The 14,883-nt window shown below is 51.3% G+C and overlaps 1 protein-coding gene across 9 annotated transcripts in view; it reads right to left on the bottom strand.

Moving 5' to 3' along the window:
• MYLK (myosin light chain kinase) overlaps positions 1-14,883 on the bottom strand; it is a 271,416-nt gene that overhangs the window by 51,536 nt on the left and 204,997 nt on the right. For all 9 annotated transcript variants that reach the window (XM_032629951.1, XM_032629944.1, XM_032629948.1 and 6 more), the window contains one exon: positions 11,557-11,643. In XM_032629951.1, coding sequence (XP_032485842.1) covers positions 11,557-11,643 — 87 coding nt within the window. The remainder of the gene's footprint in view (positions 1-11,556; positions 11,644-14,883) is intronic.

The following is a 14,883-nucleotide window of genomic DNA, read 5'->3' as shown; positions in this document are numbered from 1 at the left end:
AAGATTTCTCAGGGACATCTTCCTTGAATAAATGGGAAAAATTTTATCGATGGAACGTGGAATCTAGGAGTGAAAGATGAGGAGTTTGGCTTGGCTCAAGAGAATGTGGTCGATGAAAGAGTTTAATCTGTGTATTGGCTAGAAGCCCAGGATCAGAATTCTAGAGATAGCTGGTGGAAGCTGAACGAGAAAGATTTTAGGATCCAACATGCAATCATTAATGGAAACTGTGAGGATGGGTCAGTTCTTTGGGGAAAAGAGTACAGTGAAAGATGAGAAAGGGCCAGGGTCTGATCTGAGCTGATACTCTCAGGGAGGAGCTGGGCTGAAGGAGAGAGGCTGTGGAAGGACTGTCCCTGAAACCCAGGGTGGAGGAGGATGGGTACTGGGAGGATACGACCAGCATCAGGTGATGGGTGGTATTTGAGAGGGCAGGTTCTGTGGGATGGCGGGGTCAGAAGTTGCTCTAGAGTAGATTCTCAAGGACACAGCTAGGGAGTCAACTAATCCATCAAGAATTCTGGAGGTGAAAGGGACAAAGAGAAGCAGGGTGAAGAAGAGGAAATGTCAAGCTAACGTTTCTTCCAAGGTGAGAGAGAAGAGAACAGGTGTGAAAGCAGAAGGCTAGGACTAGGTGGAGAGGGAGAGGCCAGAGACGCTGGCAGGGAAGAGCCTGGGAAAGCCAGGTCCCTCGGGAGCGGGTACTGGATAGGATACGGAACCCTCAGAATTGGCCGAGCCGCAAAGCCCCTGCTCCCCTGCATCCAGGGCAGCTGGAAGGGAGACAGCACAGCTGGAAGAGAGCAGCCCTCAAGGGAAGGAAAGAGGGGCTCCTACCAGAGCCGGGATCTGACCTCCTGGGAGAGGGAAAGCCATCTCTTCAGAGGAACTGTGTGGAGGGCTGTTGTTATGGGCTGAGTGGTGTCCCCCGCAGTCCATATGTTGAAGCCCTAGCCCCCAATACCTCAGAATATGACTATATTTGGAGACAGGAACTTTAAAGAGGTGATCAAATTAAAAGGAGGCTGTTAGGGTGGACCCTCATCCAAACCGACTGGTGTCCTTATAAGAACAGGAAATTTGGGCACACGGAGAGACACCAGGGATGCACACCCAGAAAAAGGGCCGTGTGAGGCAAGAAGCCCGCCACCTGCAGGCCAAGGAGAGAGGCCTCAGGAGAAAACAAACCTGCCGACACCTGATCTCGGACTTCCAGCTTCCAGAACCGTGAGACAATACACTTCTGATGTTTAGGTCATCCAGTCTGCGGTACTTTGTTATGGCAGCCCTAGCACACTGTAGCTGCAGATGAGCTCTGGGGGCAGGGAAGGAGGGTGCCAGCCCCTGGAGTGGTGGGCTAGGAGTTAATCAGAAGGCAAGGAAGGGCACAAAATGAAAGCAGATGACTCCAAAGTGCCCCCCTATACTATTCTTGGGGGCTCTGGGTAAACCTACCTGGCCAGAAGTAGAGCCTGAACTAATAGCAATATTTCTATGTTACGGTTAAATAAGATTGAAGGCCAAAGTTTTATGGTAGTTCTACAAATTTCGAGTACCTCCTGTTTGAATTGGTTAGCATTTGAAACTGGTTTGGTTCCTATCAGTAACAACTATTTGAAACATTAACAATGTTCTGTATCCTCTTCTATACATATTTTATAGGACCATCTGCTGAAATCCATTAATTGCGTTCTGGGCTTAGAAAAACATATTTAATGGATTAGGAAGCAGAGTCACTGGATTATAATCCTGGTTTCTCGTAGAGAGCTAGACTCAGCAAGTTGAGTTTCTAACCCATGATGTCATCATCCTTTTTCTCATTGGGTTCTTACCCCAACCAAACACAAGCAGGGCACTTCACGCTGTTTCCATTTCATGAAAAAGGAGATGGATTTGAATAAAAGTTAGATGACTTGCTGGCTTTATAAAACGACATGTGGCCAAGTTAGAAATAGGACTTAACCCTCTTGCTGCCCAGTGTATGGCTGCTTTCCTCCTGTTTCCTCTCGACTCCAGCTGACACTCTGCCCCGTCCTCAAACCAGGTCATTGAAACCTTTCTCTGTCCCTGTGCAGAAATGCAGTGGGTGTAGGCTCTGGCACTGGACTTGGGTTTGAATACTGCCCTGTTACTTCCTAAGCTGTGTGACTTATAGCCTGTTATTTAACCTCTTGGAGCTTTAGTTTCCTCATTCAAAGAATGTGGGAAGAATAAATAAAATTTGTGGTAAAGAATTAAGCTACATTGTAAAGAAGGTATAGCAATAAAGTGCAAGCTCTTAACACCAGCCCTACCACCCATTCACCTTTCTTCCCCAAACACTTCCCCAGAGGACTGCTCTGTACTTTCCTTCACCTGTTTAGTCTCCACACTGTTGGTCAGGTCAGCTTTATACCTACACGAGGTCGCTCATGCTGCACCTGAAGCTCCTTCCCCAGTTCAGGTCCTCAGTAGAGGGAAAATTCTTGCTGGTCCAGATGCCCAAACTCTCAGTACTTCTTGGGTCACTAACTAGTTTCTTTTCCTCTGGATGCACCCTTCTTATTATCTTATTATTGCTGTCAGCCCTTTGTCCCTCATTCCCTTCTCCAGCACCCCAAACTTTCTGTGCTAGCCATTGCCAGAGAGGAGTATCAAAGAAGGAAAATAAAAATAAAATCCAACCATCTTTGCTAACCTCAGACACAGGGTGAGGCAAGGAGGGCAGAGTGTCCTTTTTTTTTTTTTTGGCGGTACACGGGCCTCTCACTGTCGTGGCCTCTCCCGTTGCGGAGCACAGGCTCCGGACGCGCAGGCTCAGCGGCCATGGCTCACGGGCCCAGCCGCTCTGCGGCACGTGGGATCTTCCTGGACCAGGGCACGAACCCGTGTCTCTTGCATCGGCAGGCAGACTCTCAACCACTGCGCCACCAGGGAAGCCCTCTGAGTTCCTTTTTTTTTATCCCTCTTTCTGCTGCCCTCATTTTCCCTGGAGCCCAGACCTCTCTCCTGGGCCCACCCATACATCCCACTACCTGACACCATTTCCCTAGGCACATACCGCAAACCCAACACATCCAAAACCAAATCCAGGTTCTTCTCCCCATACTGCTTCTCATCCCCATTTCTCCCAAGGCCCCCTCCCTGCCCATATCCGGTCACGAGCTGACATCTTTCAATTCCATCAACGAGATAACCTCCTTGGTCCCACTTCCACATCCCCGCTGTCACCATTCTAGTCCTAACTGTACCACCTCCTAGACCTCTGGTCCCCTGTCCCCACACTAATACATCCATCACTCGGTGGCCAAAATGGTCTTTCTCAAACGCAAGTCTGATGTCACTCCACTGTTGAAACCTCTCCAGTGGCTGCCCACTGCCTCCTAGGATCAAGTCCAACTCACCAGACAAGGGCCTTCAAGATTTGTCCCCGACTTTCAGACCCAGCCTTCTTTCTAACTCTTGGGGAACACCTTCACCCATGCCCTGTATGCTCAATGTCAGTGGTTCTCAAAATCTAGCGTGCACGATGATCACCCGGGAGACTTGCTGAAAACACAGATTCCTGACCTTCCTGGGGTGTGGATGTTGCCGGTTCCTGTGCCAGCTTCTGGGGGGCACTGCTCTGTACTCTACACTGAAGGCCTTTCAGTTTCTGCAATGCCAGGATTTTGTTGTCAACTCTTCGCTGACTCTTGCACATTCTGGGACAGGTCTCAGCTCACGCATCACTGCTGCCAGGCTGGGTTCCATGCCCCTCCAAGGCAGTTCAATCAGTAGTCATCACAAGGCACTGCAACTGCAGAAACCTGCCCCCAACACGCATACACCCCAGCAAGCTCCCTGGGGACAGGAACGGGGCCCATCCTGTTCATTTTCTGTATCCCCAGTGCGTAGCTCAGTACCTGGCACAGGCTTGAAAACAGGTCTTAAAGGAATAAATGGAACCCCCGAGGATCTCTGTTAACATGGGAATTCCCGAGAACACTCCAACGCACCCCTGGGCTCTGGGCTCTGATGCTCAGAGATAAAGCCCATTGGCTTGAATCCTTGTGCAACTTTCCACAAAAAGGAGAAGGTCCCTTGCTCTGTTACCAGTTAGATCAAAGCTGCCAGGTGCTGGGCCTTCTACCCCAGACAGGGGACTGAGGCTGGAAGAAGTGAAGCAACCCAATAAGAACATCACAAATCAAAGCACTGAATTTAGAAGGTTCCTGGGAAACATGGGGCTGGGCTGGGAAGGCTGGCCTCCAATTATCTGGGTAATCCATCTTCTGCTTTTGCCCCAGCCTGCCCCCACCCACCTAGTCCTGGCCTCATGAACCTTCCTCTGCCCTGGGAGGGCAGAGGTCAGCACCCCACAGAAGTTTCCAGACTGCTCAATCTGAAGACACATGAGTCCCTCTCTCCAGTGATCTCCAGAAAGATCAGAGCCAGCAATTGGGAGATATTTACAGAGCCTGAAGGCGGGTCTTACAGCTTCAAGAGGGTCTGAGATAATGGAAAGCCAAAGGGAATTGGGGAGGTGGCATGAACAGCTTAGGGTACAGGGAGGTCCCTGGATCTCTGCCTCTCCGGGGACATTTCCTTTTTTAGGTAGCTAGCTAAAAATAGACATCAAACCCTTCACAATTCCCAAAATCAGCATTAACTTTCTGCCACGAGCTCCTGAAGGGGACTCGGGTTGGGTGACGTGTGGAGGGACAGCACCCACCCTGCAGGGCTGTGTCAGAACAGGACGGTGGAGGTGAGGACCTGGGGATGGAAGGCTGAATCTCACTGTCCTGCACTGGCGGGGAGGCTCAGGGCCCCAGGGGACTTGAAAACCCCCCCCAGCAATGTCCCTCTCCCCCCCCACACACACATTAGGCCCTTTCCAACCCGTCCTTACAAACCTGTGGAAAAATATTAGTCATTTTCCCAGAATGAACATCTCTGGGCAAATTTCCTATACACATCCCCTCATAGCAAAGGCTGTCACGTAAGAAGATTCCAGAGGAACACTGCTCCTCTTGTTACCGCAAACACCCAGCCCTGAGCCCCCAGGGCACGGAACGTCAGGACAGTTGTGAAAGAGGCAGCCCAGCATGGCCAGGACAGCAGTGTCAGTGTTGTTTGATGGGCATCCTCCAGGCCCTTCCCTGGGAGGACCCTCCTGCCATTAAACTGGCTTGTGGGAGACAATGGAAGAGCTGGGAAGGATCTGGAGGTGGCAGCCCGGGAGTGGAAGCACAGGTCCACATGCATGGTGTGGTGGAGGGTGGCATGACCACCATCACTCCTCAGAGACCAGTATTTTGGTTGGGAGTAACCGGGAGTTGGTGCCAGCTTTCAAAGACATTCATGGAAATAGCCCCACTTCTCTCCCAGGGTCCCATATCTTTCCCTGTCAAGCAAGTCTTGATGCCAAGTCTTAACCCCTCCAGCATTTCCTTCCAGCCCCCTGAATCCTGGAGAGAGTTTGATCAAAAGAAAGATTTGATCCTGGAGAAAATCTTCTGGATAACTGGACACTGTTTTTGATATCCACAGATGCTTTCAAAGATGACTTTTGGGTTCAGAGAGAGACACACACAGGAGACCAAGGCAAAGATATCTAAGAGCATCGTAATCTGGGATAGTAGTCAGTGAGGTCAAAGTGACCGGTATGAGAGGTGAAGCTCAAGGTCAAGGCCAGGCATGGAACATAAAGTGGTGCTCCACCTGCATCCTCCCCAGATCCCAGAAGCAGGGGAACTCATAAATACATTGGAAAAGTGAAATACCTATTATATCCCTACTTCACACCAGGCACTGAAATTTCAGAGATGGACAGGCACTGGTTCCCATCCCCTAGTTGTAAAAGCATCTTGTGGATGTTCCTCTATCTCTTTCCTCAAAGACCGTCAGCTTTACGGACTGATAGGAGGAACCCCTGAGCCTGTTATCGCACTGGCAGTGCCTCTCTGTATTTTCTCAAACCATCCTTCAGCCCCATCAATGCCTCTCTCACACAAAATTCCAGTCAGATCCCCTCCAGCTGGACACACTAAGCCTGGACTCTATGCATATGGCCTCCTTCCCATCAGGATATCTCTGCTGCTGTGTGTTCATGCTTGCCGGAGCTTCCACCCTTCATGTACCAGATGATACAAAGGGTGTTGGCCAACCCCACCTGCGCTGTATCACTCCAAAGAAAAGCATTCTATTGAATGTCTTGATGTCACAGCTGGAAAAGGCCTGGGGGGTTAGTTGGAGAAAGTCTGCATTTGACAGGTGCAGAGGGAGGAAGGGCTTTGACTAAGGCCACATGTTCAATTACAGGCAGAACCAAGACGTTCATTTCCTGCTCTCCAGTCCAGGGGCTTGTTTGGCTGTGCCCTGTGCCTGAGCACTGCCCCACCGGGCACAGTAAATGGGCATCTGGAGGTCCAACAAGGAAGGGTATTGCTGTCTACCCATGCCCCCCATCCCCGTCACAGGTGGGGATACTTCTCCCCCAGGCCCACGCACGTCTCTCTTGTTCTCTCTCCAAAGGTGGGAGATGACCCACTCTGGGCTGGAGGAGTGCATAAAGTTTTCCAGGAGTGCTGAGACTGAATTCCCATCAAGATGGGGGAAAGCAGCCATAAAGGATAGTGGGACAATCGACAAAAACTGAATATGGGACCGTGGGTTAAACAGTATCGGTTCAATGTTAAATGTCCTGATTTTAATAATTGCATTGTGGTTATGTTCTTAGGAGATACACAGTAGATATTTAGAGGTCAAGGGCATGATGTCTCTATTTGTAAATGGTATATATATATGTCTATATGATGAATGGTGAATATATATGAACAGATATAGTGTATATATAGTATACAGTGTATATAGATACATAGATATGAATATTTGATGAATGATATATATATATATATATGAGTTTATATACAGAGAATGACAAAACAATGGAACAAAATGCAAATAATTGATGAATCTAAGTAAAGGGTATACAAGAGTTTCTTGTACTATTCTTGCACCTTTTCTGTAAATTTGAAATTATATCAAAATAAAGTTAGAAAAAAATTCCCATTGAGAGGTATGCAGCAAAGACCCTGACAGGTCTCAAGATGCAGGGAAGCAGGGAAGCATGCCGGCTGTCACACTCTTTTCCCCCAGCTCTGATGGCAGTCAGACCTCTGTCCCCGCTGGTGGACAGTGTCCACTGTGTGGACAGCACAAGGGATGGCCCTGAGACTATGGCAGGCACAGGGTGGCGTGGGAGGAACGGAGATCAGGGTTGCCCTCACGGTGCCCACATGTAACTAGCTGTGAGCTGTGAGACCCTGGGCAAGACAGTTTAGTTCTCTAAGACTCAGATTTGCTCATCTGTAAAATGGGAACAACTGTTTGTAGCTCAGTTGAATAAGACTTGCCTGAAGTGACGTAGATTGAGTGGCTAAGATGATGCCTGTTGCGTGGGTGCTCAAAAAACTCTTGTTTTGTGTGACAGGCAGGTGACTGAATCGGAGGCCCTCACGATAGTACTGGTGCATTCCTCCCTCCAGCTCACAAGAGGAGTGCTACAGCTCCTCCTCAACCAAACCACATTCCTCTCCTCTTTCATAACCTTGCCTAGCGTTTCCCTCATCCCAAAACCTTCCCAGATGACCCCCTCCTCACTTCTGTACCTGTGAGTTGGTGTCTGTCAGGTTAACTTGTACTCTCGTCAGTTTTCTCTCATCCGGCCCCTTGGGTTTGGGCAAACCAGCTTGGCTTTTCCCTCATGCTCCCCAGAGCTAGGCAGCAGCGGTGCCCCCAGGGGCTCTCAGGCCAGTGTAGACAAGCACCATCTACTTTCACACCTGACAGCTCCCTCACAGGACCAAACATCCGAGCTGGGGAGGGGAGGGCATGCAGACAGGCATCTGGCCACCATCTATTTGACTAGGAAACCACTCAGCCTTCCCTCGGTCACTGGAGGAAAGATGGATTTCCTGGTTAGATTAGGTACTTCCCAGCCCTCGATGAAAATGAACACACATACACAGCCAGACCACTCAGCAACGTGAGAATCTGGGCTTTCTCATGCAAACAGAGATGGCTGGGACTGGGGACGGCAACGCTAAGAGAAAAAGGCAAGTTGCAGAGGTGTACAGGCTGCATAATTCCATTTCTGTGAGAAAAAAATCCAACTGAAATATTTGCATGTGTATATGTGAATATTCAGAAAACAGTAATTGTGAATTAATTTGAGGAGGTGAGTGAAATTAGGGGTAGGATGAAAGAGGGCTTTCACACTGTACTTGGTAAACTTCTGTACTAGTTAAAATGTTGAAACAAGAAGGCATGCATATTTAACTTACGTAATTGATAAATCATATAAATTATCCCCCAAAGTGAGAAAAGAACTGGGGGTGCAGGCCTAAAAGACACTCCCTTCATTCCCTATCTCTGGGCAGCTGCCTTCTCAGGAGCCTCCTGGGAAGGAAGCCCCACAGTGGTACACAGGCACCCAGGAAACTCTGCAGGTTTCGAAGGAAAAATGCTGCTAAAGCTCTCAGTGCCCCAGGGAGTGACAGGCTGGGATGATGGGGGCCAGGAGGCGTGGGCCGGCAGAGGGATTCAACACGGCCATTACTATACATAGAGACACATACTTCCATTCTTTTGGGAGTAAGACATCTGTCTGTAACTCCACCGTGAAGGCTTTCTACACAGAGTGAAATTCCCCTTCAGCAGACAAGCAGTGTCAGCTGGAGCTGATGCAGTCACGAATGTGTTTGTTTGCCACGGAGATGAAGCACTTGCAGTTGCCCCTTCCTCTGAACAGCACTGCCCACTGAGCCCCCTTCTCTGCACCCTTCGGAGGGGAAAGACCCATGGCGCACAGACTCCACCAGAGCATCCTGCTCTCTCCCTAAAGGCAGGTGATGGAAATGCCCTGAGGACCTGGGCCGGGGGCCCGCGGTGGTTCCACATTTAATGGAGTTAGAAGAGTTAGACCCAGTTCTGCTTCTCAAGACCGGCGGTGCCAGGGCACCGGGCTGCCCTCTGGACAGCTTGTTTCCAGCTTGGCTGACAGCACCTTGGAATGGCCCAGGAGCATAAACATACACTGAAGCCGGGATCCCACTGCCAGAGATTCTGATCTAATTAGTCTGGGGTGCAGCAGGGAGCAGTGGTTTTAAATGCTCCCCAGGTGAATCTAACATGCAGCCAGGGTCGAGAGCCCCTGCCCTGGAACTGCACGATGACAGCTTGGCTGGGGTTTTCCACAGCCTTCTCTTCTCCAGGGTAAAGAGCCCAGGTCCCGGGTCTGCTCACTGTCTCCAGTTTGTTTTTCTCTTTCACGGCTCTCCTCTGACCCCACCTCACTTCCCTCGGGATCTCACCGGAATAGATGTGCCAGAGCTAAGGACAGGAGGCTGCTGACCTTCCCGCTCGAACTCCAGGCACTCCTGCTTCTGCCCCCAGGAGAGGAGAACAATCACATCAGACCCAGTTCACCATTACTTGGCGCTCTCATGAGAACCCATGTCTCTCCCGAGGACTCTTTCCCATAACTAAATAGAACACAGGCCCAAGAAATCCTTTCGGAAGATAAAATCATTAACCCATTCTCACTAGGTTTTTCTTAGAATTGTTTATGCATTGTCAACAACTTATTATTAAACGTCCACTTTTGATAATCGGAGGCTCCCAGTGGTTAAATATCCATGAGAGGGCTTCCCTGGTGGCGCAGTGGTTGGGAATCTGCCTGCCAATGCAAGGGATACAGGTTCGAGCCCTGGTCTGGGAAGATCCCACATGCCGCGGAGCAACTAGGCCCGTGAGCCACAACTACTGAGCCTGCGCGTCTGGAGCCTGTGCTCCGCAACGGGAGAGGCCACAACAGTGAGAGGCCCGCGCGCCGCGATGAGGAGTGGCCCCTGCTCACCGCAACTAGAGAAAGCCCTTGCACAGAAACGAAGACCCAACGCAGACAAAAATAAATAAATATCCATGAGAAATTATCATTCCAATTTGGCTGCCCTGGCATACTGAAGGCTGAGCGTGCTCCCCGCCCCCCAAAAGCTTGGCTGGTATGTGCATGAGGAACCCAAGCTCCTCACTGGGAAGGTAAATAGGTTGCTTTGAAGAGATGAGAACAAAACTAAGTTACAGAACACTGCCTTGTAACGGAAAAAGAGAGGCAGCCTTTGAATTAATCTAGCTCACTTCCCTTTATTAGTATCGGTAATTAAGAGTTTGTCTTGTCTTTTGCTCTTTTAAAACACAGAGTGTGTTGGGGATGCCCAAGCAACTCCATATCTTTTGTTAAAATTGGAGGTTTCGAAGCATACTTCTAGCAAAATTAGACCGATAATTAATCAGTAGTGGAAGCCAGGGCTGCATTATGACCTTTGTGGAGTCTAAGCACTTTTGCCTCTGAAGGCTCCTTCCCTTCACTAAAGAAAAAAAAAATGTATATACTTACATACATACATACATAAATTATATTTTACAGCTGCACTGGTATAAAGATGAATATATTCATGTTATGAATTAAAACATTTTCTTTGACCTGAAAGTTAAATTTTTCCCGAATTTTATAAGATATTGAAATATTTTTGTGGGCCTGTAAAAGCACCGTGGACCCTAGGCACAGTGCCTAAAAGCTTATAATGGGTTCTGGGGGAAGCCAAGATGCAAAATGAGGGAGAGAGCCAGGCAGAGTCATAGGAGAAGCCCCTTCCCTGCTTGGCTATTTAGACCACAGCTGCAAGCTTGTTCTAAGAGATGGTGGTAAGGCCTTTCTGTGAGCAGGTCACGGCACCGGCATCCTGAAAGGTGCACCCCTAAGTTGGCCCAGCTGGAGGCCCACGGAACTTAAAAAGGAGAAAGGAGGATGAGACACAGACACGTCACCGTGACCCTGGGAAGAGGACAGCCAATGGCAGAAGGGGGATGCTGAGTGCTATGGGGGCTCACGGGAGGGAAGAGTTCCTTTCAGCTGGAGCAAAGACAAGCTCAGGGATGAGATGACTTTTCAGTGGGAGCCTGTCCCACAAGAGAGGTGCCAGAGCAAAGGCACAAAGGGAGGAACACAGGGATGTCCGGTGCACACAGAGGAGCTCAGTTTGGCTTGAAGATGAAACAGGAGTAAGGAGCTGGGGGGCAGCGCTTGGAAAGAAAGGCTGAGGCTGGATGTCAGAATGTGTGCTTACACGTGGCAGGTGTGCCAGGATGGCAACGTGTGAGGGGTTCACTTCCACGGGACTGGTGGGCTCTGGGGACCGCTGGGCACTCCAACCAGGAGTGATCTGATCAGAGCCACTGTGTAAGAAGGTCTATGTGGCAGGAAAGACTCAACTGGGAGAGATTAGGGGAAGGTCTCCCAGGGTTCTTGGTGGGAAGCAGAAGAGGCCTGAGTGACGCTGCCAGAGGATGTGGATGTGCAACACCACTCAGGCCTTGGAGAGGTGGGAGGGGTGAGAAAAGGCCAGTGGTTCGGTCACCGGGAGCTCACAGGGCACCAGGGTGGTGGCAGGGTCCAGGCTCCGAGGAGCACAGGCAGGGAAGCGGCCGGCCCTCAGTCCCGGGTTTGCCTGGAAGAGCTGAACGAGTACTTACTCTCTGTTCCTAGCACGGAAGGAAGAGAGCTCTTTGGCCTCCGGGCTTTCATCTCCAGGGCCTTGGCGTTCTCACTGGTGGGGGCATCTGGAACAAAACAGGTTAACGACAAACATGAGTAGGCAGCTGCCCAGGGGAAGAAGCAGAAGAGGCATCGCAATAAACATCCTACCTCAACCCCAACAGGTCCTCCCCGTCCCGCTCCACTCTGAGGGCCCTCAGCGCCTGCTGGGCTGGCCAGGCACCTTCCTCTCAAGAGAACCAAAGAAGGAGTGTCCTCGCCACCCGGCCTTATAAATCAGGTGCAGAGCACAGCTGCCCTGAAGATGGATTGACAGGCTACCCTGGGAGCTGGGTAGCGCTTTCGCCTCTGCTGCAGGCACGGGCCGCCAGAATCGCATCACTGGCAGGGCTGGGGGACAGTCAGAGCCCCTCTGCTCACCAGTGCCTATCTTCTCCCTTCACTGGGTCTTAACGCACTTGGGCTAAACATTCTGGATTTCCAAAAGCCCGCTCTGTGTAGAGAGGTCTCTTGAACAGGGGAAGCATGGGTTGCTGCCCTGGCCTCGTGGTCTGGAGGGGGCTTGCAGCCTGTTGTCTCTGACTCTTGTACCGAGGGACACTGACAGACCTCCAGACCAGATGAAGGCCTCTGAGCAGGCAGCCGGCATGCCTCATGGGCTCTGGACTGAGCCCTGGAGCCCTTGTGGGGGCTTCTGCACCCTCCCCAAAGCAGAGCCACTGGAACCCTGCAGCAGCAGCCTCTGGGCAGAGCTGAAATGCTGCCCGGGTGAGCGCACAACTCCACGGGGCTGTCCTCCGCTCCCCCTCTTCCCATTCATGCCCAGTGTGGAAGATGCCGGGGGAAACCCTCCTTTGTCAGGGCAGCAGGGTGACATAGCACTGGGCTGGGTGGAAAAGGCCCTCACTGGGCCGAGAAGAGCCTGGACTCTAGCAAGCTGCTGGGACCGGGATAAGAAGGGGCTGGCTGTACCGCTATCACTGGGCTCCAGCATTTTCCCCACAAGGAACGCTCTTCAGGGACTAAGCTGGGAGGGAGCCTTCCCCTCCCAGCCCCTTCCTGTGCATCTTTTTCCTGCTCCTGAAGAGGAAGCGCAGAGGGAGAAAGGAGGGGGTGGGACTTTCCAGCTGCCGCTTGGCCACATTCCTGTGGCCTGTCTGGGGAGGAAGGGCCATCTCTCTGTCCCCGCCTCCACGGTGGGGCAATTCCAGACTCTAACACGTGCTCTCACCTAGACTGGGCTTCTGGGGCTTTGCGGGGTGGGCTCGGAAGCACAGAACTAGGGGCTGGGCGGGTACGCTTCGCTTGACATTTGCAGATCAGGCTGCCATAAACCAAGGTCATGGGGTGAGTCTATGGTTCCCTGTCTGGGGCCCTCCCTTCTTCCCTTCCTTCAAGACCAGCACTTCTGACAGCACCAATGACAATTTAAAGAAAGGCGCGCCCACAAATGTCTTTGTTTTCCCCCCTTTTAAGGAAAAGGAGGCGAGGCCAGAGTGTGCACAGACAGTCCTCTCTTCCTTGGCATGAGTACTCGCTTTGCCGTCTTTTTCCCGGTGAGTTCCGGGGCATCAGAGGAGGGAGACAAGGAAGGAGCAAGATTTTTTTTTTAATTGATGGGGAAACTGAGGCATAAGCAAGCAAAGGAGGAGAGGCCCAGTCTTCCTGGGCTCCTGAGAGAAAGGAGATGGGGACTGAGATTCCTTCTCTCCTCATGGGGTCATGATGGGCTTTGCTTCCAAGCGTCATTAGAGTAGGGATGGAGAGAAGAGGGCTCTGGTTGCAGCTCTGTCATCAGCAATCCTGGGATCGTGGGCAAATCATTTCAGCTGCCCCGGGTCTCTGTTTCCACATTTGTACAAGGGAAACTACACTTATTTTCTCTGCCTCACGCACTACAAGGCTCTAGGGAGAGAATGCGTGCGACGGTTCATTCATTTCTCCTGTTCGCCACATTTCCTCGCCTCCTTTCCCAAATCCGCTTTAGAATCCTCCACCTTCACAAAGCCCTCCTGGATGGGCCCCTGCTGTATGTTTCCTGCCTCCTCATCTGTCCTCAGCTCTTGGGTGCCTGCTTTACACTGACTTGTGCGTACACCACCCCGTCATGTGCTTTGAGCCTTGTTTGTAAATGTTCCTTATCTTTCCGTCTGGCCGTGAGGAAAGGGGCTCATGTTTCCCTGGCTGACCAGGCACACCCCCAGACTTGGAGCCCCACAGGGGTGCAACAAGCCCCCTCTTCCCTCTGCAGCACCCCCGCCCCCTGTGGGCTGTGCCTGCACCACGAGCCACTAGCCATCAGTCTGTCCGTGAGAACCACAGCAAGGAGTGCGCTGAGAGGACCACGTGCTTAATCAGAACCAGCTTTGTGCTCACACGGCTGCCCAGGGGATAAAAATAATAGTAATAAAAGTTTAAGAGCAGCATGTATTTTCTGTCTATTTTAATCGGTTTGTGATGAAACTGAACTCCATTTCTAGATCTGGGCCCCAGGGCTGGAGTCCTTTGCTGGTCTGCTGGTGCCCCCAAAGAAGCAGTGGGGAGGAAGGTGGTGGTGTGAGGACGGGGGGTGGCCTCAACATAGAGAGGAAAACGTGTCCTTATATGGACAATGCCTCACCCCTTCCACTCCTGGGCTAGCTCTGGGCTCAGCCTTCCAACGCAGCATTTCTTCTTCTGTCTCCCCCGAGAGAGGCCATTCCCAGAGCTGCAACCCTAGGTAGGGGGAGTGAGGTCTTGGGAGGCTTCTGGTGGGTGGTCTGAGCTTCCAGGAGCCCCAGGAGGGGGCAGGGCAGAGGGGCTGGCCTCTCTCTCTCTCTCTCTCTCTCTCTCTCTCTCTCTCTCTCGCTCTCGCTCTCGCTCTCGCGCTCTCTCTCTCTCTCTCTCTCTCTCTCTCTCTCTCGCTCTCGCTCTCGCTCTCGCTCTCGCTCGCTCTGCCCAGGAGCGAGCAGCATGCTGGCAAAATCAGGAGGGAGAGAGCTGTGGTCAGGATGAGTGCCTTCCTGGCTCTGCAGGCTGGTGACTGTGAGTCCTTGGGCAAGTTCCTGACCTCCTTCACCAGGAAACAGGGAATAACAACACCCCAGCAGAGGAGCGAATGAGATGCCGCGCCTGGCACCATGCTAAGTGCTTTACACCCCTGTTTCGGGTTGAACCACACCATTCACCAATATTCAAGTGTTTTTGACCTACTAAAATAGCAATTTTATTTAGTTCAACCTAATACATTTTAGCTGCCTGAGACAATATGAAGAACAAATGGGAGTGGGAGGAGACTGAGGCCAACAAAAGAAGTGGGGGTTGGC

This window comes from Phocoena sinus, chromosome 4 (genome assembly GCF_008692025.1).
Source record: "Phocoena sinus isolate mPhoSin1 chromosome 4, mPhoSin1.pri, whole genome shotgun sequence".
Taxonomy (NCBI): Eukaryota; Metazoa; Chordata; class Mammalia; order Artiodactyla; family Phocoenidae; genus Phocoena; species Phocoena sinus.
This window is presented reverse-complemented; position numbering and strand designations above follow the sequence as displayed.